The 21,540-nt window shown below is 47.4% G+C and overlaps 1 protein-coding gene across 1 annotated transcript in view; it reads left to right on the plus strand.

Annotated features, from left to right (window-relative positions):
• Window positions 1-21,540, plus strand: part of LOC137449645 (nucleolar protein 10-like) — a 51,944-nt gene that overhangs the window by 26,762 nt on the left and 3,642 nt on the right. Inside the window, 3 exon segments of the mRNA XM_068155362.1 lie at window positions 20,157-20,236; window positions 20,406-20,504; window positions 21,125-21,208. Coding sequence (XP_068011463.1) covers window positions 20,157-20,236; window positions 20,406-20,504; window positions 21,125-21,208 — 263 coding nt within the window.

A 21,540-nucleotide genomic window follows, 5' to 3' on the forward strand; every position in this document is an offset into this window, starting at 1 on the left:
GCTCTCCAGTTCAAGGGAAAAGGATCTGCTGGAGAGGGTCCCATGAAGAGCTACAGGGATGACTGGGGGACCTCCACATCTCTGCTATAAAGAATGGCTAAAAGACCTGGGGCTGTTTAGTCTAGAGAGGAGAAGGGTGAGAAGGGATCTGATAAATGTCTATCACTATCTGAGGGATGGGGGTCCAGATGAAGGTGCCAGGCTGGTGGTGCCCAGTCACAGGACAAGGAACAGTGCGTACAAGCTGGAGCATAGGAGGGTTCACCTCAACATGAGGAGACACTTTGTTGCTGTGAGGCTGCCTAGAGAGGTTGTGGAGTCTCCTTCAGGGGAGACTTTCAAAATTCTCCTGGATGGATTCCTGTATGACCTGCCCTAAATGGTGCTGCTTTGGCAGAGGGTTGCACTCAGTGGTCTGGAGAGGTGCCTTCCAACCCCACCATTCTGTATGTACCTGTCTAAACACAGCAATGCATCCCTCTGCACAGTTCTGTAGTCTGTTTGCTTCTGTTACTGGGTGTTTGCAGGAAAGAAAGGTAAATGTTTATAGGTGAGTTCGGTGTGTGTCCTGTAGGTCAGTGTGACTGTTTGAGGCTGTGCCTTTAAGAAAGGGACGGTGCTGGGACACTCTGGCTGAATGTTTTGGAATAATAACAAAAACAATCAGATAGCCCTGAGGAGAGAGACTTGGGGGTGCTGGTGGACAAAAAGCTCAACATGAGCTCTCAGTGTGCACTTGCAGCCCGCAAAGCCAATCAGATCCTGGGCTGCATCAGGAGAAGTGTGGCTAGCAGGTCGAGGGAGGTGATCCTCCCCCTCTACTCAGCCCTGGTGAGACCCCACCTGGAGTACTGTGTCCAGTTCTGGAGCCCCTATTACAAGAGGGATGTGGAGGTGCTGGAACGTGTCCAGAGAAGGGCCACGAGGATGATCAGAGGGCTGGAGCACCTCTCCTATGAGGACAGACTGAAGGAGTTGGGGCTGTACAGTCTGCAGAAGAGAAGGCTCCGAGGTGACCTAATTGTCGCCTTCCAGTATCTGAAGGGGGCCTACAGGAAGGCAGGGGAAGGACTTCTGAGGATCTCAGGTAGTGATAGGACTAGGGGGAATGGAATGAAGCTGGAGGTGGGGAGATTCAGGCTGGATGTGAGGAGGAGGTTCTTCACCATGAGAGTGGTGAAACCCTGGAATGTGTTGTCCAGGGAGGTGGTCGAGGCCCCGTCCCTGGGGGTGTTTAAGAGCAGGCTGGATGAGGCTCTGTCCAGCCTGATCTAGTGTGGGGTGTCCCTGCCCATGGCAGGGGGGTTGGAACTAGATGATCCTTGTGGTCCCTTCCAACCCTGAATGAAACTATGAAACTATATTCTAAACAAATTTCATTGGTAGAATGCAACTTCAGTTCAGTTGGAATTTTTCTCAGTTTCTCTCTGTCCTGCTTTTCCAGCCTGTCTGCTTCTGAGCAGTTGGAGTTTGACCTTGGATACCAGATAAGCACTAATCCTGCAATTAATTTGCATGAGGCCTACTAAAATTCATCTTTCCTTAATAACTGCCTTTTTCCCCTCTCTAACCCTCTTTGGGAAAAAAGGGAGGTAGGGGGGAGAGCGGGGTACAGGGGGGGGACCCTCCTCTGTCCAGAGGAGGGAATTTCATTCCTGTATTCTTTTTTTCCTTGCTGTATATTTCTGTATATATGTTGTGAATACTGTATATATTCTGTATATATCTTGCATTTTCCCATTGCTTGTAAATATAGCTACATCCCTTTGCTTTCTCTGACTGAGTTAGCTGTGTTGTTTTTTTTCCTCTTTGTGGGGGAGAGAAAGCTAGGCCTTCTCTCTCAACCCACTACATTTTTTTTTTTAAATTGGCCATCCCAACGTGCGGCACGAAAATAGCTGGATTTATTGCTTGCTCGAGTCGGACAAGCAAATATGAAGGTGCTTTTGATTTTTAAGCAATTGTTCTTTTCAATATGTTCAGTTCTGATTTACAAGTATTGTCTGGGCCTCCTTATCGATCACCTGGGTAAATGTTCAATGCAGAAATTATATTTGTGGTTTGAAGTATAAGATTCAGCTTCTGTTGACCACTGCAGGATTCGAACCCATGACCTCAACACTCATACTTCCACACCCTACCAACTGAGTCACTGAAGCTGTCCATTAGACCTGAGCTTTCTGATGAATCTGCAGTTGTGGGACAACAGAAGATACAGGACATTAAATTGCCGGTTGCTTCTCAGACTGTACATCACAGACAATACAGAACCAACCGTGACTCTTTGTTGCCCATTCAGAATCTGATTCGTCAGTTGGAGACTCAGAAAGTCGTCAGCAAAACTCATTCACCTTTCAACAGTCCAGTGTGCCCTGTGCGACAGCAGAATGGAGACTGGCGTCTGACAGTCGACTACCGAGCCCTGAATGAAGTGACACCACCTATGAGTGCAGCAGTGCCAGACATGATGGAACTCCAATATGAGCTGGAATCCAAAGAGGCCAAATGGTATGCTACCATAGACATTGCTAATGCACCAACCTGGTGCTTGTGGCAAAAAGCTCCAGGTGAGACACGTGGACGACCTCTTGGTTTCTGGAGTCGAGGTTACAGAGGTTCAGAGGCTAACTGTACTCCAACAGAGAAAGAGATTCTAGCTGCCTATGAAGGAGTGAAAGCATCTTCTGAAGCGACTGGAACTGAATCACAACTTCTCTTAGCTCCCCAATTACTAGTTTTGAATTGGATGTTCAAAGGCAAAGGCTCCACACCACATGATGCCACAGACTCAACCTGGTCCAAGTGGATGGCTCTGATAACACAGAGAGCTCGAATGGGAAATCTTGAAAGACCTGGTCTAGTGGAGGTGATCTCAAGTTGGCCTGAAGGTACCAACGGTGCTAAACCTCCAGAGGAGAAAGTAACGCGTGCTGAGGTAGCTCCTCCTTACAATGACCTTTCTGATGATGAAAAGCAGTATGCTTTGTTCACAGACGGTTCCTGTTGTCTTGTTGGAAACAAGCAAAGGTGGAAGTTTGCAGTGTGGAGTCCAACACGCCGAGTTGCAGAGGCGAGGGATGGAGAAGGAGAATCCAGTCAGTTCGCAGAGGTAAAAGCTGTCCAACTAGCTCTCAACGTAGCTGAACGTGAGAGATGGCCAAAGCTTTATCTCTACACCGACTCATGGATGGTAGCCAATGCTCTATGGGGTTGGCTAAAGAACTGGAAGAAGAATGGTTGGCAGAGGAAAGGAAAACCCATTTGGGCAGTCAACCTGTGGCAGGACATTGCTGATTGAATCAAGAGGATTCCAGTGAAGGTGAGACGTGAGACACATTGATGCTCACCTTCCTAAGAGCAAAGCTACTGAGGAACAGCAACACAACCATCAGGCAGATCTAGCTGCAAGAGTTTCTCAAGTAGACATGGATTCTAATCTTGATCTCGACTGGAAACACCGAGGTGGGATCATCTTAGCTCGGTGGGCTCATGATTCGTCAGGACATCAAGGCAGAGATGCACCATACCAATGGGCTCGTGACAGATCCATAGACGTTTCCATGGATGCTATCACACAAGTCATCCATGACTGTGATATTTGTGCTGCTATTAAGCATGCAAAACGACTTAAGCCCTTGTGGTATGGTAACAGATGGTCCAAGTACAAGTGTGGTGAAGGTTGGCAGATTGACTACATCACTCTACCACGTTCTCGTTCTGGTAAGCAATACGTGCTGACTATGGTAGAGGCAAACACTGGATAGTTGGAAACTTATCCAGTTCCGCATGCAACTGCACGCAACACCATTCTCGGTCTGGAGAGACAAATCCTCTGGAGACACGGAACTCATTTCAAAAACAACCTTGTAAAGAACTGGGCAAAAGAGCACGGTATTGAGTGGATTTTCCACATTCCCTACTGTGCACCAGCTGCAGGGAAGATTGAATGCTATAACGGTCCGTTGAAGACCACTCTTAAAGCCATGGGGGGTGGATCTTTGAAAAACTGGGAAAAACATTTAGCACAAGCAACTTGGCTGGTAAAGTAGTAGAGGTTCAGTGAACCGAGCTGGACTGGTCTGGAGAAGAGGAGGCTCAGGGGTGACCTCATTGCCCTCTACAACCACCTAATGGGTGGTTGTGGCCGGGAAGGGGTTGGTCTCTTCTCCCAGGCAACCAGCACCAGAACAAGGGGACACAGTCTCAAGCTGTGCCAGGGGAGGTTTAGACTCGAGGTGAGGAAGAAGTTCTTCACCGAGCGAGTCATTCGTGATTGGAATGGGTTGCCCAGGGAGGTGGTTGAGTCACTGTAGTGGTTTGAGCCTTAACTGAGAGTTAAAAGCTCAAATGGGGAAAAGGCTGAGAATCTCTTCCCCACTTCCCCCCCCCACCTCCTCCCTCCAAACAGGGAGAGGAGGGAAAAAAAAAAAAGGTAAGGAGCAAATCCACTAAGCAACAATCTGGAGTCAGCTTGGAAGTAGAGAGGCAAATAATTTTTTTTCTTCAAAATATATATATAGCAATAACAGGGAAAAAGGTTCACAAGGGCAAGGAACAAGAATGGATGGGAGGGGAATAGAAAAAGAATAATACAAAACCAGTCCTTCTCTGAGAAGGCGCAGAGGCAGCAGGGAGAAGGATCAGGTCCGGCCACGTGGCTGAGGATCAGGAGAGCAGCTGCAGTAGCTCTCATCCAGCAGAGGCAGGAGCCAAAAAGGAGATCCAACAGCTATGAGGTCCTGCTTTTTATACCCTTGCTGGGCAGGGAGGGGGGAGTGGAACAGACTCAGCTTTCCCAGGGGGGAGACGCCCTTCAGGGAGTGTAAAGTACCCGCAAGCCCTCCACCCTGCTTTCTTCTTTTGTTTTCAGAAAAAGGTGTTAACCCATCACAGTCACCATCCCTGGAGGCATTCAAGAGGAGATTGGACGTGGCACTTGGTGCCATGGTCTAGTCATGGGGTCTGTGTTGATAGGTTGCACTCTGATCCTCGAGGTCCTTTCCAACCTAAGTTATACTGTGATACTGTGTTCTGCTACAGAAAGTAGAAGGTGATAGAGTTCCTGTTGTTAGAGAAAAGAATCTATTAGGTAAAACTGTTTGGGTATTTTCTCCCTCAGGAGAGGCTAAACCTGTCCGAGGGGTGGTTTCAGCTGAAGGTCCGGGTCACACTTATTGGGTAATGCAAGAGAATGGTGAAATTCAGTGTATTCCACAAAGAAACTTAACTTTAGCTGAAAGAGTTTAATTTCAGACTGTTGTACAGCTACATCGCGTCCAAAGGAAGGGTCCATGAGGAAATCTATGGTGCGTGAACCCTGAGAGCCCTGAGTCAACTAAGAGACCCTAAGAATCCCTGTTTCCTTTTCTTCGCTTCATCTGCGAAGAGAAAAACTGTTTTCTGTTCTGCTCGTTTTCTGATTTTCTCGGACTTTTGAATCATCTACATCTGAGTATAGCTGGAATGGACTATGGACTTTACTTACGAACTGTAAATATTGTTTTGGATTGCATGGACAGTATGAACAGCCAATGAAATTGTTTAGAAGGGGTGGACTGTGACTGTTTGAGGCTGTGCCTTTAAGAAAGGGACAGTGCTGGGACACTCTGGCTGAATGTTTTGGAATAGTAACAAAAACAATCAGATATTCTAAATGGATTTCATTGGTAGAATGCAGTTTTAAGTTATGAGTTCAGTTGGAATTTTTCTCAGTTTCTCTCTGTCCTGCTTTTCCGGCTTGTCTGCTTCTGAGGTGTCGGAGTTTTACCTTGGATACCTGATAAGCACTAATCCTGCAATTAATTTGCATGAGGCCTACTGAAATTTAATTTTCCTTAATAACTGCCTTTTTCTCTCTCTAACCCTCTTTGGGGAAAAAAGGGAGGTGGGGTGAGAGGGGGGTACTGGGGGGAACCCTCCTCTGTCCGGAGGAGGGAATTTCATTCCTGTATTATTTTTTCCTTGCTGTATATTTCTGTATATATGTTGTGAATACTGTATATATTCTGTATATATCTTGCATTTTCCCATTGCTTGTAAATATAGCTACATCCCTTTGCTTTCTCCGACTGAGTTAGCTGTGTTGTTTTTTTTCCTCTTTGTGGGGGAGAGAAAGCTAGGCCTTCTCTCTCAACCCACTGCAGTCAGGTTCTTCAAATGTAAATTTTCTCATCTTGATTGTCACCAGCAATGAATGTTTGTTAGAACTTGTTCTAGTCAGTGTTCTTCTCACTATTCCTGCACACACTGTAAATCAAAATGAAAAATACTTTTTCTTTGCTCTTTCAAAAATCTTTCTTGTTGAATCCTCTGAATGCTGAATTCAACTTTCTAAATTCAGTGACGTAATGCTTTGCTAAGAACTACAGGCACCCTGTTTTAGATCTCAGACCATACTTGACAGACCAAGTAATGCCTGGTGCTCCCTGTGCGGTATGGAGGCTGTTCCCATAAAAACCAGCAGAAAATTCTGTGTAAACAATCTTCCTTTGTCACCCTTCTGATTATTGCTACCTGAGCCTGCCTGAGTTGTTGGATCATGCCTTTTTGAGTTCCACAGTGACAAATGAGTCTACAAATGAACCCAAATGATGTGAAAGCATACATTCAAATGTTCATGTTATTTTGAAATACTGATGTGTATAAGAAAAGCTAAAATTTGATTGAAAGGATTAAATCAGCTTTGCAAATAAGCTATGCTTGTGCAGTTTGTGTCCATGGCTGTGACTTTGAAGGCTGCTGAAGGTAACTTAAATACTGGCCTGACTTTTGTTTTGATGATTAGTCTGTTAATTTCAAATCATGGAAGGCTTCAGACAAGAGGTAGTGAGAAATTATTGTGAAGCAGACAGAAGTCTCACACTCTAGCAACTGGATTAGGCTTTTTGACCCTGTTTGCCTTTACTGGGGCAAGACTGAGGGGGCTGGCACTGGAAGTTGTGTGTAACTGAAGGGTTTCTCACTGCATTTCCTAAAAATCCACTTAGAGCTCACTAAATCTGGTTTGGTTTTTTAATCTCCTTTTTAAATGAAGGAAGTATAAAATGGAGAAGTTGTCAGCCTTAAGTTGCTCCAGGGCATTTGTTAAGGACAACTCAATGTTAGGAACAGTTCATGTTAAGAGTTCTGTTCCTTGATCTTCTGGGGTAGTTACTTGAGCTCTGAGGTGGCACACACCTGTCCTTTGAGTCCTGTGTCAGGGAATTAAGATGTGGCTTTTCTTGCATCCTTGGAACATGGAGTAACTTCCTTGCATGTGCAAAGTTGAGTTTGGTTGCATGTGTCTGTGGAGCACAACTGCAAAGAAGCAGTGATCTGCTGCATTCCCTGACCACTCTTCATAGTCTCATTTCCTGCCTTTTTTCCCCAAGAGCTTGGATTCACTGCTCTTCCTGTGGATAGCTGAATTTTCTGTTTTTTAGTTTACTTTGAAATAACCTGTCCTGTGTTTTTGAGAGGTTGATAAGAAGGGAGTTAGGCATTTATTCTGTGGTGGAACTGAGGAATTCTGAGGGAAGTGCTGCACCTCTAAAGGACAGTTGTTCAGAGTGCTTGGAAACACTTGTGCATAAATAGCCCCTCTTGCTCTGTAGTGTCAGCAGTTATGTCTTCATCAAACAGCTATAAGGAATTTCCATGGCTGTGGTCAGGGAGGATACCTGGAATCCCAAATGTGGCTACTAGTTTACAACATAAGAAAGAGACTCCTCAGAGGAAGAGCTGCAGAGGAATTGGAGTCTCACAGAGCAGGAGCATGGATGTTCACAGCTGGGTGCAGCCAGCCCCAGCATCCTCTGTGGTTGATTGAAGTTGGCCAGACAGTGTAGGACAGTGCCCAGCCTAATACACCCTGCCTCTAAGCAGGCTTTGAGTATGGGCACAGTGCTGTGCTAACACAGCTACCGGACTTGGGAACTAGGGCTGCCTCATGTCTGGCCAGCTTGGAGGATGGTCTGGATGGGCTCATGTCTGACTGAAGCAGCTGTGTCCGTGTGCCCATTCTCCTCAGTGTTAATGCCAAATGCAAACCCAAAACCACTGTCCCTTGAACCTCGGGACTGTAAAAGAATTGGCAGCAGGTATCAGTCTGTGGATGAACTGGCACACATGGGCCTTCCCTGCAGAATTCCAACAAGATGGATATGGTATTTGAGGCCAGGAATGTTGGAAAGAAAGAAAAACACTTGTTTCTTTTGCGTGCAGATCTGTTAGGAGAGGGAGAATAAGGTGACTTGGCTAGAAAGGACAGAACAGTTTGCTTTTAGATGGCAGGAAGATGCCTTATGCAAGTACAGAGTGCAGAGAGGGAGTAAAAGCTGTTCAAATGAGATGCTTGTTTTGTGAGTAGCTTTGCTCAGAGACTTTGTTTTTGTTTTATTTTGTTGGGTTTTAATGGGGGCAAGTGCCTCTGACTGCAGTTGGGCTGTTTGCCAGGAGTTTGTAGTTAACTTGCAGTTTATGCATACAATTGGAACCTGCTTCCTGCCATCTGGCTTCCCAGTGTATCACTTTGATGTGTGCCTGGGGAAGGTTGAAATGAAAGTTGCCTTAGGATACTTCTCAGTCTCCTGACTCTGAAATGTCAGTTGAGTCCATAGTGCAACCAGGTCCTGGCCAAAGAAGTGGAGAGTCAAGGAAGCTTTGCCAGCACATGGTTGTCCACTGAGCCAGATTCTCTTAGTTGGAGTCTGTCAGCTTCCATAACCTTCTGTTTTCAGGTGGCACAGCCCAACACATGTTAGCTCCTGGATGCTCCAGGTGGAAAGCAAGGGACAGGGGTGTTAGTGATTGTGAGTGTTTGCTGCTGGTCCCACAAACGTGTCTGGTCTTAGCACAGGCGTTTCAAATGAGTCCTGTCTCCTGTCTTGGACTTGAAACTTTGGGCTACATCTACTGAAACTAAAGCTGCTCTATTCATTAGGCTGTTAGAGAAGAGAGCAATTAAGCACGTAATTAATTGTGTGTAATATTCTGTGTTCTGAATTTTTTTTACCTTCCTGCAGTCTTGGCAGAAAGCTGCCTGTTGAGGCTGGAAGCAATGTACTCTTGGTGTGCAGAAGATATTAAGCTCTTTAAGCAAAAATGAATCCTGGAGCATCTCTGGCTTCTTTTCAGGTGGTTTTGGAAAGTCATTTGATATCCTAGTGCCCTCCTAGTTCAGGGTTGTTTGAGCTATAAACTAGAAATGTTTCAAGGGCAGTGTTTATTGCCTACCCTGTGATTCAGTTTATCCAGGAGTATCTGAATAATAGGTCTGGTTTCTCACATAATATCTGCTCTGGGTATGTGAATCCCTTCATGGCTAGAAACACTTGAATCGTTGTCCTCTTCAAACCCGGTGGCTTGTCAGCTAGGGCAGCCCTTCTTGGTACTTTCCTTTTATGCATGTTGGTTTTGATTATTTGATTTGATTTTTCTAGGTCCTGCACTTGCCTAGTTTAATGACTCCACCACCATCTTTTTTATATATCTCAGAAACGCCTCATTTGTAAAACGACTTTTTCCTTGGGTTTGGGGGGAAAAAAAGTTTTTTCTATAACTGTAGAGGGGAAAAAAAAAAAGTACTTGAGTTCAGCCTCCTGTTTTCACTTAATGCACTGGGCATTGTATGAAACCATGCTCATAGACTTCCAGAAACATTTGGTCACACAAAGACTTTTGCCAACTCATCCCTTCCTTATTTTGGGACCTACCAGTTGTCTCTCTCCTTCAGCTTTTCATTTGATGGGGATACTGTTAGAGGAAAGGAGCCATCCACAGCCTGTACTTCCTCTCTTCTGTTTCAGCGGTAAGCTCCACCGGGAACACACATCGAGACCAGAAGCCTCGGAAAAGCACGGACTGCTGCTTTTTTTGCCCTGAAGGACCCGCACAGAGTCTCTGCGCTCGGCAGGAATCGGCTCTCACCGATTCTCCACGTGTTCAGGATCGTTCGGGTCCCTGCGTGCCGCGGCAGTTTCAAAGCCCGCGGCAGCTCGCGGCAGCTTCCATTTCAGCCCGGCTTCTCGCTCAGACGCGCGTGCCGCCACAATTTAAAAAAAAAAAATAAAAAACTTTCTCCAGTAGGTCCCGTGGGCAGGGCTAGCCATGGTGGTAACTCACCGCAATAACTCCTTTAAAAAGTCAGTCTCGACTCAGACTGAGGGGGAATATAAGCAGATAGGTAGGTGTCATAAGCAAGAGGTAAGTGTCCAGGCATCTAGCTGGAGACGGTGCTGGAACCTGGCACTTGAGATGCAGGGTAGAGGGGATGGCTCCTGCTTTAGGTGTGAGCAGATCGACTGTCTGCTTAGCCTGGTGGCCGGACTGAAGGACAAGGTTGCTAGATTTAGAGATGTATGCAATTGCAGAAGGGTGACAAACCTGAGTAACCAGGCTCTGCAGGCCCCCCCAGCAGAGGCCAGTTATCCAAAAAGAAGAGGGGAATGGATGCAGGTTCCTATCAAAAGATGCAAGGTTAAACCTCCTTGCCTCCCCTCATCCCCCCCACTGCCCTTGGAAAACAAGTACGGGGCATTGGAGGTTGAGGGGGAGGTGATTCTGATATCAGAGGACACACCATCTGGGGTTTTCCCTGTGGCAAAACAGGCTAAGGTGAAACGACCTAAGGTGAAACAGCGTAAGGTTAAACAGCCTTCCCCCGGCATCAGGACTTGCTCCCTTAAAAAAAAGAGGAGGGTAATTGTTATTGGCGATTCCCTCCTGAGGGGAACAGAGGGCCCCATATGTCAGCCAGACCCTACTCACAGGGAGGTTTGTTGCCTTCCAGGAGCCGTGGTTGGAGATGTTACCAGAAGACTGCCTGGTATGGTGCAGCCCTCTGACTATTATCCCTTGATAGTTATGCAGTTAGGGAATGATGATGTTGCAACCAGAACTCTCAGGGCTATCAAAGATGACTTCAGGGCCCTGGGAGATCTGGTTGAGGGATCAGGTGCACAAATAATTTTTTCGTCTATACCCTTAGTTGCAGGTGGGAATACCATAAGCAACAGGTCAGCAGCTGAAGTCAACAAGTGGCTTAGAGGCTGGTGCAGCCAAAAGAACTTTGGGTTTTTTGATCTTGAAAAACTTTCTGCTGCACCAGGCCAGCTGGCAACAGATGGAGCACATCTGTCCCAGAGGAGGGGTAAGATCAGAGTGTACGAGAATGGCCTATCCCTCAAAGGGAAAAAGATTCTGGGGAGGGAATTGGCAGGTCTCATAGATAGGGCTTTAAACTAGTTTCGAAGGGGGAAGGGGTTGAAACCAGTCTTCCCAGGCTGGGATCTGGGGGTGATAAGCCAGAGGTGAAACCAGCAGCCCGGCTGAAGTGCATGTACACTAATGCACGAAGCATGGGCAACAAACAAGAGGAGCTGGAAGCCTTGCTGCAGCAGGAAAGTTATGATGTAGTTGCCATCACAGAGATGGGGTGGGACGACTCACATGACTGGAGTGCTGCAATTGATGGCTACAGGCTCTTCAGGAGAGACAGGCAAGGAAGAAGGGGTGGAGGGGTGGCCCTGTACATCAGGAAGGCACTAGATGCCCTTGAGACGGAGATTAGGGACGATCGGGTTGAGTGCCTGTGGGTAAGAATTAGAGGGAAGGCTAAAAGGGCTGACATCCTGGTTGGAGTCTGTTATAGACCACCCAACCAGGAGGAGGATGTTGATGAGTCATTCTATAGGCAGCTTAAGGCTCTCAAGATTGCCTGACCTTGTTCTCATGGGTGACTTCAAGTTGCCTGATATCTGCTGGGATCTTAACATAGCAGAGAAGAGGCAATCTAGGAGGTTCTTAGAATGCATGGAGGACAGCTTCTTATCCCAGGTGCTGCGTGAGCCTACCAGGGGCAAGGCTATGCTTGACCTCCCCTTCACCAATAGGGAAGGGTTGGTGGGTGATGTGGTGGTTGGAGGGTGCTTAGGGGCCAGTGACCACGAGATAATTGAATTCTCGGTTTTTGGTCAAGCTAAGAGGGGTAGCAAGAAGACCTCCACTCTGGATTTCCGGGGGGCGGACTTCAGGCTACTCAAGGAACTAATTCAGAGGGTTCCTTGGGATAAAGCCCTTAAAAACAAAGGGGTCCAGGAGAGCTGGTCCTACTTCAAGGAAGAATTGTTGAAGGCTCAGGGACAGGCTGTGCCAATGTGCCGGAAGATGAGCCGCCGGAGCAGACGGCCAGCCTGGATGGTTAAAGAACTTTTAATGGAACTAAGGGGAAAAAAAGAGGGTGTATCACCTTTGGAAGAGAGGGGAGGCAACCCATGAAAAATTTAAGGATGTTGCTAGGTCTTGTAGGAAGAAAATTAGGGAGGCAAAAGCGCATTTGGAGCTTAGTCTGGCCTCTGCTGTGAAGGACAACAAAAAGTCCTTCTATAAATACATTAATAGCAAGAGGAAGGGCAGAGACAACCTCCACTCCTTGGTGGACACGAAGGGGAACATTGTGAAAAGGGATGAGGAAAAGGCAGAGATACTTAACACCTTCTTTGCCTCAATTTTTACTAGAGGGACAGAATGTCTTCCAGACAGCTGGCCTGCAGAGCTGGCAGAAGGAGCCAGGGAGCAGCATAGTTTTCCACTGTTCCAAAATGGGGTAGTTGGTGATCTGCTCAGCCGCCTGGATCCCCACAAGTCCACGGGACCAGATGGGATCCATCCTAGGGTGATGAGGGAGCTGTCAGAGGAGCTGGCCAAGCCACTCTTCATCATTTTTCAGCAGTCCTGGCTCACTGGAGAGGTCCCAGAGGACTGGAAGCTGGCCAACGTGGTGCCCATCCACAAGAAGGGCTGGTTGGATGAGCCAGGGAATTATAGGCCTATCAGCCTGACCTCAGTGCCAGGCAAGATCATGGAACAGGTCATCCTGAGTGCATTAACACAGCACTTAGAGGATGGCCAAGGGATCAGGCCTAGCCAGCATGGATTTAGGAAGGGCAGGTCCTGCCTGACCAACCTGATCTCCTTCTATGATCAGGTGACCCGCCCGGTGGATGTGGGGAGGCCTGTGGATGTAGTTTACCTGGACTTCAGCAAGGCCTTTGACACCGTCCCCCATAGCAAACTCCTGGCCAAGCTGTCAGCCCATGGCTTGGATAGCAGCACTCTGAGCTGGGTTAGGAACTGGCTGGATGGCCGAACCCAGAGAGTGGTGGTGAATGGTGTCACATCCAGCTGGCAGCCAGTCAGTAGTGGGGTCCCCCAGGGATCAGTGCTGGGCCCCATGCTCTTTAACATCTTTATTGATGATCTGGATGAGGGCATTGAGTCAATCATCAGTAAATTTGCTGATGACACCAAGCTGGGGACAGGAGTTGATCTGCTAGAGGGTAGAGAGGCTTTGCAGAGAGACCTCGACAGGCTGGACAGATGGGCAGAGTCCAACGGCATGAGATTTAACGCATCCAAGTGCTGGGTTCTGCACATTGGCCACAACAACCCCATGCAGTGCTACAGGCTGGGGTCAGAGTGTCTGGATAGCAACCAGGCAGAGAGGGACCTGGGGGTGCTGGTTGATGGTAGGATGAACATGAGCCTGCAGTGTGCCCAGGTGGCCAGGAGGGCCAATGGCATCCTGGCCTGCATTAAGAACAGCGTGGCCAGCTGGAGCAGGGAGGTCATTCTGCCCCTGTACACTGCACTGGTTAGGCCACACCTCGAGTACTGTGTCCAGTTCTGGGCCCCTCAGTTTAGGAAGGATGTTGACTTGCTGGAACGAGTCCAGAGAAGGGCAACGAAGTTGGTGAGGGGCTTGGAACACAAGCCCTATGAGGAGAGACTGAGGGAGCTGGGGCTGCTTAGCCTGGAGAGGAGGAGACTCAGGGGTGACCTTATTGCTCTCTACAACTACCTGAAGGGGGGTTGTAAACAGGCAGAGGTTGGTCTCTTCTCCCAGGCAGCCAGCACCAGAACAAGAGGACACAGTCTCAGGCTGCACCCGGGGAAGTTCAGGCTGGAGGTCAGGAGGAAGTTTTACACAGAGAGAGTGATTGCCCATTGGAATGGACTGCCCGGGGAGGTGGTGGAGTCACCGTCACTGGAGGTGTTCAGGAGGAGACTTGACAGGGTGCTTGGTTACATGGGTTAGTTGATTAGGTGGTGTTGGGTGATAGGTTGAACGCGATGATCTTGAACGTCTCTTCCAACCTGTTTTATTCTATTCTATTCCTGCTTTTGAGACCAATGTCCTTTACAGCCAGCAGTGCTGTTAGTCACAGCAAGATCTTCTGCACTTACTTTTGGATTCTGCAAAGATAGGAAGCAAATGATGCAATTCTTTTTATATTTGTAGCTGGCATTTTGACCCTAATAGAGCAGATTAGGAATCAATGTGTCTTCTAACTGGCAGTATCCAGTCCTTCTAGATTAATGCTGCCCCAGCTGTCTTCCTGATGAGGCTGTGTTTTTCCAAAAATGCCAAAAATGTCTGGATGTGCTGAAGTTAGGATGAGGAAGAGCCAATTCATTGTATGGTTCAGGGAAATTTATGAGCCTGTGGGCTCAAAACCAAAGGTAAAGCTGTTGTCAGAGCATGCTGCAAACTGACAGCCTGCTGCTCAGTCTCTTGGTCACAGCTGTGCTGCAGTGAGCTGCTCCATGGCTGCAAAGACATCAAATCCTCATCACACAGTGTGGGGTGAATGACATCATGTAGTTATGGAGAGGAGAGCTGGACCTACTTCAATGAAGAATTGTTGAAGGCTCAGGGACAGGCTGTGCCAATGTGCCAGAAGATGAGCCGCCGGGGCAGACGGCCAGCCTGGATGGTTCATGAACTTTTAATGGAACTGAGGGAAAAAAAGAGGGTGTATCACCTTAGGAAGCGAGGGGAGGCAACCCACAGAATGTTTAAGGATGTTGCTAGGTCTTGTAGGAAGAGAATTAGGGAGGCAAAAGCACACTTGGAGCTTAAACTGGCCTCTACTGTGAAGGACAACAAAAAGTCCTTCTATAAATACATTAATAGTAAGAGGAAGGGGAAGGAAAACCTCCACTCCTTGGTGGATACGGAGGGGAACATTGTAACCAAGGATAAGGAAAAGGCAGAGATACTTAACACCTTCTTTGCCTCAATTTTTACTAGAAGGGCAGAACGTCTTCCTGACAGCTGGCCTGCAGAGCTAGCAGAAGGAGCCAGCGAGCTGCACAGTTTCCCTATGTTCCATGAGGCGGTGGTTGGAACTCTCCTTAGCAGCCTGGATCCCCACAAGTCCATGGGACCAGATGGGATTCATCCTAGGGTGCTGAGAGAGCTGTCAGATGAGCTGGCCAAGCCACTCTCCATAATTTTCCAGCAGTCCTGGCTCACTGGCGAGGTCCCAGAGGACTGGAAGCTGGCCAACGTGGTGCCCATCCATAAGAAGGGCCGGTTGGATGAGCCAGGGAATTACAGGCCTGTCAGCCTGACCTCAGTGCCAGGCAAGATCATGGAACAGGTCATCCTGAGTTCAATAACACAACACTTACAGGATGGCCAAAGGATCAGGCCTAGCCAGCATGGATTTAGGAAGGGCAGGTCCTGCCTGACCAACCTGATCTCCTTCTATGATCAGGTGACCCGCCTGGTGGATGTGGGGAGGCCTGTTGATGTAGTCTACCTGGACCTCAGCAAGGCCTTTGACACCATCCCCCATAGCAAACTGCTGGCCAAGCTGTCAGCCCATGGCTTGGACGGGAGCACACTGCGATGGGTTAGGAACTGGCTGGAGGGCCGAGCCCAGAGAGTGGTGGTGAATGGTGCCACATCCAGCTGGCAGCCAGTCACTAGTGGTGTGCCCCAGGGATCAGTGCTGGGCCCTGTGCTCTTTAACATCTTTATTGATGATCTGGATGAGGGCATTGAGTCCATCATCAGTAAATTTGCTGACGACACCAAGCTGGGGGCAAGAGTTGATCTGCTGGAGGGTAGAGAGGCTCTGCAGATGGACCTCAACAGGCATGAGATTTAACACATCCAAATGCCGGGTTCTGCACATTGGCCGCAACAACCCCATGCAGTGCTACAGGCTGGGGTCAGAGTGGCTAGAGAGCAGCCAGGCAGAGAGGGACCTGGGGGTGCTGGTTGATGGTAGGCTTAACATGAGCCTGCAGTGTGCCCAGGCAGCCAAGGGGGCCAATGGCATCCTGGCCTGCATCAAGAACACTGTGGCCAGCAGGAGCAGGGAGGTCATTCTGCCCCTGTACACTGCACTGGTTAGGCCACACCTCGAGTACTGTGTACTGTGTCCAGTTCTGGGCCCCTCAGTTTAGGAAGGATGTTGACTTGCTGGAACGAGTCCAGAGAAGAGCAACAAAGTTGGTGAGGGGTTTGGAACACAAGCCCTATGAGGAGAGGCTGAGGGAGCTGGGGCTGCTTAGCCTGGAGAAGAGGAGACTCAGGGGTGACCTTATCACTCTCTACAACTACCTGAAGGGAGGTTGTAGACAGGCTGATGATGGTCTCTTCTCCCAGGCACCCAGTACCAGAAGAAGAGGACACAGTCTCAGGCTGCGCCAGGGGAGGTTCAGGTTGGATGTTAGGAAGAAGTTCTATACAGAAAGAGTGATTGCGCTATGGAATGGGTTGCCCGGGGAGGTGGTGGAGTCGCCGTCATTGAAGGTGTTCAGAAGGAGACTTGATGGGGTGCTTGGTGCCATGGGTTAGCTGTTTGGGTGGGTTGGATTGGTTGATGGGTTGGACACGATGATCTTGAAGGTCTCTTCCAACCTGGTTTGGTTTATTCTAATAAAGGTTTATTCTAATAAAGGAAATGTATGGGAGATTTGTTTGGGGTTGATTCCTAGTCAGAGAATTGAAGTATTTTATTCAGTACATGAAACGGAATTGCCTGTGATATGAACAGTGCACAGCTGGGGGAGTTGTAGAGCATTCGTAGTTTCCTAGTTTCATTCAGGGTTGGAAGGGTCTACAAGGATCATCTAGTTCCAACCCCCCTGCCATGGGCAGGGACACCCCACACTAGATCAGGCTGGCCAGAGCCTCATCCAGCCTGCTCTTAAACACCCCCAGGGACGGGGCCTCGACCACCTCCCTGGACAACCCACTCCAGGGTCTCACCACTCTCATGATGAAGAACCTCCTCCTCACATCCAGCCTGAATCTCCCCACCTCTAGCTTCATTCCATTCCCCCTAGTCCTGTCACTACCTGAGATCCTGAGAAGTCCTTCCCCAGCCTTCCTGTAGGCCCCCTTCAGATACTGGAAGGCCACAATTAGGTCACCTCGGAGCCTTCTCTTCTGCAGACTGAACAGCCCCAACTCCTTCAGTCTGTCCTCATAGGAGAGGTGCTCCAGCCCTCTGATCATCCTTGTGGCCCTTCTCTGGACACGTTCCAGCACCTCCACATCCCTCTTGTAATAGGGGCTCCAGAACTGGACACAGTACTCCAGGTGGGGTCTCACCAGGGCTGAGTAGAGGGGGAGGATCACCTCCCTCGACCTGCTAGCCACAGTTCTCCTGATGCAGCCCAGGATCTGATTGGCTTTGCAGGCTGCAAGTGCACATTGAGAGCTCATGTTGAGCTTTTTGTCCACCAGCACCCCCAAGTCTCTCTCCTCAGGGCTACTTTCCAGCCAGTCACTGCCCAGCCTGTATTTGTGCCTGGGATTGCCTCGACCCAGATGCAGGACCCTGCACTTGCTCTTATTGAACTTCATGAGGTTGGCTTGTGCCCACCTCTCCAGCCTGTCAAGGTCCCTCTGGATGGCCTCCCTTCCCTCCAGCGTGTCTGCTGCACCACACAGCTTGGTGTCATCAGCAAACTTGCTGAGGGTGCACTCAATGCCACTGTCCATGTCACCCACAAAGATGTTGAACAAGACAGGTCCCAGGACTGATCCCTGAGGGACTCCGCTTGTCACTGGCCTCCACTGGGAGGAGAGTAGATTCACAGGGAGAGAGTAGATTAGGAAAGAATGGTAAAATAAAACTCCACATCAAAACTACTGCTCAAGGAATCTCTCTGTGGAAGTGTAGTAGACAGAAACAGAGCAAGGTGCCATAATCCCAGGGCTTCTTTCTAGTACAAGCTGATCTTCAGTAGCTCTTGGGCTGAGTGTGATGGAAGCCCAAACGCATAGTGACAACAACAGAGAGCCACAGCTCTTCATGCCTGCAAACCAGAAAGGATCCATCTGATTTCTGAGAGCCTTGGCTCTTCACGGGCACAGCAGGCTGCTCCTTCTCTTGCCTGTTCAATGCCTGTTGAAAGTTATTACATACTGAGATCCAAGTCTGAAAATTAGGGAATGAAACACTGAAAACACTAGTCTGAAAATGAATAGTAATTAATTACTCATATAATTGCATTAATTAATCTTGGCTATGCAATTAGGGAGCTAATTATTTTTAAACTCAATTGCGCATTTCAATCGCTGCCCACACCCTGGGGATCACCCTTCTGGGGTTTTGTTTGCTTTTTGGTTGGTTGTTTTTGGTTTTTTCCCCTCCTTCCTCGTTAGACCTTCTGTAATATTCTCTTAAATGGTGTGACTGAGATGGAGAATGTGTGCATGGATGTGGCTTTGCTTTCTCCTGCAAGTGTCTTAAACGTTTAAAATGCCAAAAAAACAACAACAAAAGGAAGATTTTTGTCCTTTGTCTCGTGCAGGTGTGTATGTACATGAGGTCATTTGGTTATGTATAAAATATGTATAAAGAAACTGTAATGTAGGAAAGAACCTTTCCTCAAGTGTTTTAGGTTTGGGATGTTTTTTTGTTGTTGGTTTGGTTTTGTTTGAAATGGGAACAGGAGAAGGGAGTAGCTTCTTCAGATCATGGGGTCCAGTCCTGTCTTGCTACAGGCAAGCAGACTTAAATGAATATGGCAGATTTCCTCTGAAAATTAGTTGTTTCTTCCTCATGACCTGTTAAAAAGCTGTTCAGGAGTCATATCCCTCTGATGCTTGGCTAAGCTCTCTAATTGCCACTGTCACTGTGATCACTCTGCATGTATTTGCTCTTGGGCAAGCATGGCTGCTTCAGGAGCCATCCCGGCAGCCTTCCGCTGGCCATGCTGCAATTTGCATTCACATCTCCCAGACACTGCTGCCTGGGGTTCTGCAAGGTACCTGCTGCTAGTCACTGTTTCTATCCTGTACTGATACAGTGTCCCTCTGTCTTTTTTTTTTTTTTTTTTTCAATTGTTTCCTGATCAGTTGGCACCGAATTTCTGGCAGCATAGTTCCCAAGGTGGCCTTGTCCCACCTGTAAGGCAGGAAGACACTGTAGTGCTGTCTGCATAGAGACCGGCCTGGGAATGCTGATGCTGTTTTAAATTCACTGTGGCTGAGGCAAATTCAGGTCCCTGTAAATGCAATCTTTCAAGTGAGGAGCCAGCCTATACCTAGCTTGTACTTCATGTTTTTGTGTCATTACTGGCCATTAGTTGGAGTGCTTGAACTGTGCAACAGGCAGGAAGATTGTGTTCTGGAAATAGCTAAAAGTTTCCAGATACCACATTGCTTCCTGATATGCACAGATGTTTCTCACCTGGTGGTGTTTTGTTTAATTTGGGTTTTTCCTGTGGGTTTTTTGTGTGAGTTTTTATTTGGGTTTTTTGGTCATTTAATTACAGAATTCTTAGTTTCTAAAGATTTGGGGTCTGTAGAGGATACTTTGTCAGAGAGAATGTTTTCTCAGTCTTGGGATGTTGTGAGGAAGGAAAATCAGAACTTTTAAGTATTTTCATTCTTACTAAGGTTGGAGACTAGAGTGACTGTTCTGTGATGTGATATAGTGGTTTTCGTCAACACCTTGACTCTTCAAGGATAGTGACCTATGGAAAGACCCTGATTAAAATCATCTGTATACCACACTAAAATGTGGTTGTCAAACAGCTAGGGACTCGACCAAAATCCCTGACTAGCTTTTCTGTGTATGCTTCTGAGGAGCACAGTGCTTGCAGGCACTTTCAGAAGTGCGCAGCAATGTGTTTTACCACAAGAAGAATCTATTTGTTGCTCTGAAGAAGCTCAAATTTCCTCCTGGACAAACCAATACTGTTTTTTGGGCAGTTTTAGTCTTGATGTAGTGGATGTGACTGCTAGATTGCTGTGTTGCACTGGCAGTTCTTGTTTGTCTTGATTGAGGTAAATGGAGTGGCTTGCTTGGAACAAGTGTTCTTGGTCTATGACAGCTCCTTGAAACCCTCTCCAACTGTTTCCCCAGGCCTTGCTCATCTCATCGGTTCCCCTTTGCTCAGAGCATACATGCATGGCTTTTTCATGGACATAAGGCTTTATCATAAGGTAAATAAGGCAACTGCCAGTTGTCACTCTTAACAATAAATTGTGTGTTGGCTTTTGTCAAGGTGTGTTTTTGTGAGTTGTTTTTGTGGTAGTGGTCTTTTTTTCCCGAACAGCTGACAGTGTCCTGCATCAATGCTGTTTTCTTTTTACTTCCTTCTGTTTCTTAAAGGCAAAAATGATGGCCAACCCCTTTGCCTATGAAGAATACAGAAGAGAGAAAATCAGGCATAAGATTGAAGAAACACGTGCACAGAGAGTTCAGCTAAAGGTAAACCCTTTGAACAAGGAAGATGCTTCTGGGAGAGCTGTTACTAGAGTAACATTCTGAAGTGTATCTCAGATGTAACACTTGGGATTTGACCCTGTTTATTGTCAGAGTTGCAAAGTAATTGATAGACCTCTTTGAATGGAACTGCAGAAGTCCCATGTGTGTGCCTCCCACATCTGAGAGGCACTGATGCCAAGCTGTGGAAGAGCAGCTCTAGTCACATCTGCCCCTTCAGTAGATGACCTGCTGGTAAAACTTGCAGTTTCTGCTTCTGTCATTCAAGTTAATAATTTCAGCTGTTAATCCTTTGGGAAGAGATATATAAACATAGTATTGTGTTTAGTACTGGGAGCTTTCTAGATGGAATTTACTCTACATACATGGAGAACCAATTGCTTTTGAAGTGCTGAAGTTGATGTGTTACAAGGGAAAAAAACCAAGCTATACAGCAATTCTGCTTACATTTTTTAAGTGCTTTACCAGCACCTAGGAATGCTTGCAACCAGTGAGGGAGCTTTTCAGCAGAATAAAACCCTCTTCCCCACACTCACAGATGTGAAGCCTGTATGGTTTTGCATGTGTAAGAATAACTTACCAATCAATTGCTCTCCTGTCCCTAGAAACTTCCAAAAGTCAATAAAGAGCTTGCACTCAAACTGATTGAAGAAGAGACTGAAGAGCAGCAGGCTACTAGAAAGCAGAAGGTGAGTCTTACAGTAGTACTAATGCTTACAGTATTGATTTTGGGTTTATAGCATTTTTGTGATCTGGCTGAATGTTCAAAATTCCTTTATTTCTGCTTCTCATAAATAACTTGTTCTAGTAAGTGGCTTTCAGGTGGACTTTGCTGTAGCTGCAGCACCAAAAAGGCCTTGTAGTAACCAAAAGCTTAAAGTGAGTAGTTACTCACTTTAGTGAAGTATGATGCAGGCTTTTTAGTTCCTAGGGGCTCGCTAAATGCAGCATCCACACCAAAGTTGTTCAAAGAAGACCTGGAGCTTGCTGTAGTTTGTTTTGGTGTAGTCGTGACAGGATG

Source organism: Melanerpes formicivorus, unplaced genomic scaffold, assembly GCF_026170545.1.
Source record: "Melanerpes formicivorus ecotype bairdi unplaced genomic scaffold, bMelFor1.0.p_v2 SCAF_31, whole genome shotgun sequence".
Taxonomy (NCBI): Eukaryota; Metazoa; Chordata; class Aves; order Piciformes; family Picidae; genus Melanerpes; species Melanerpes formicivorus.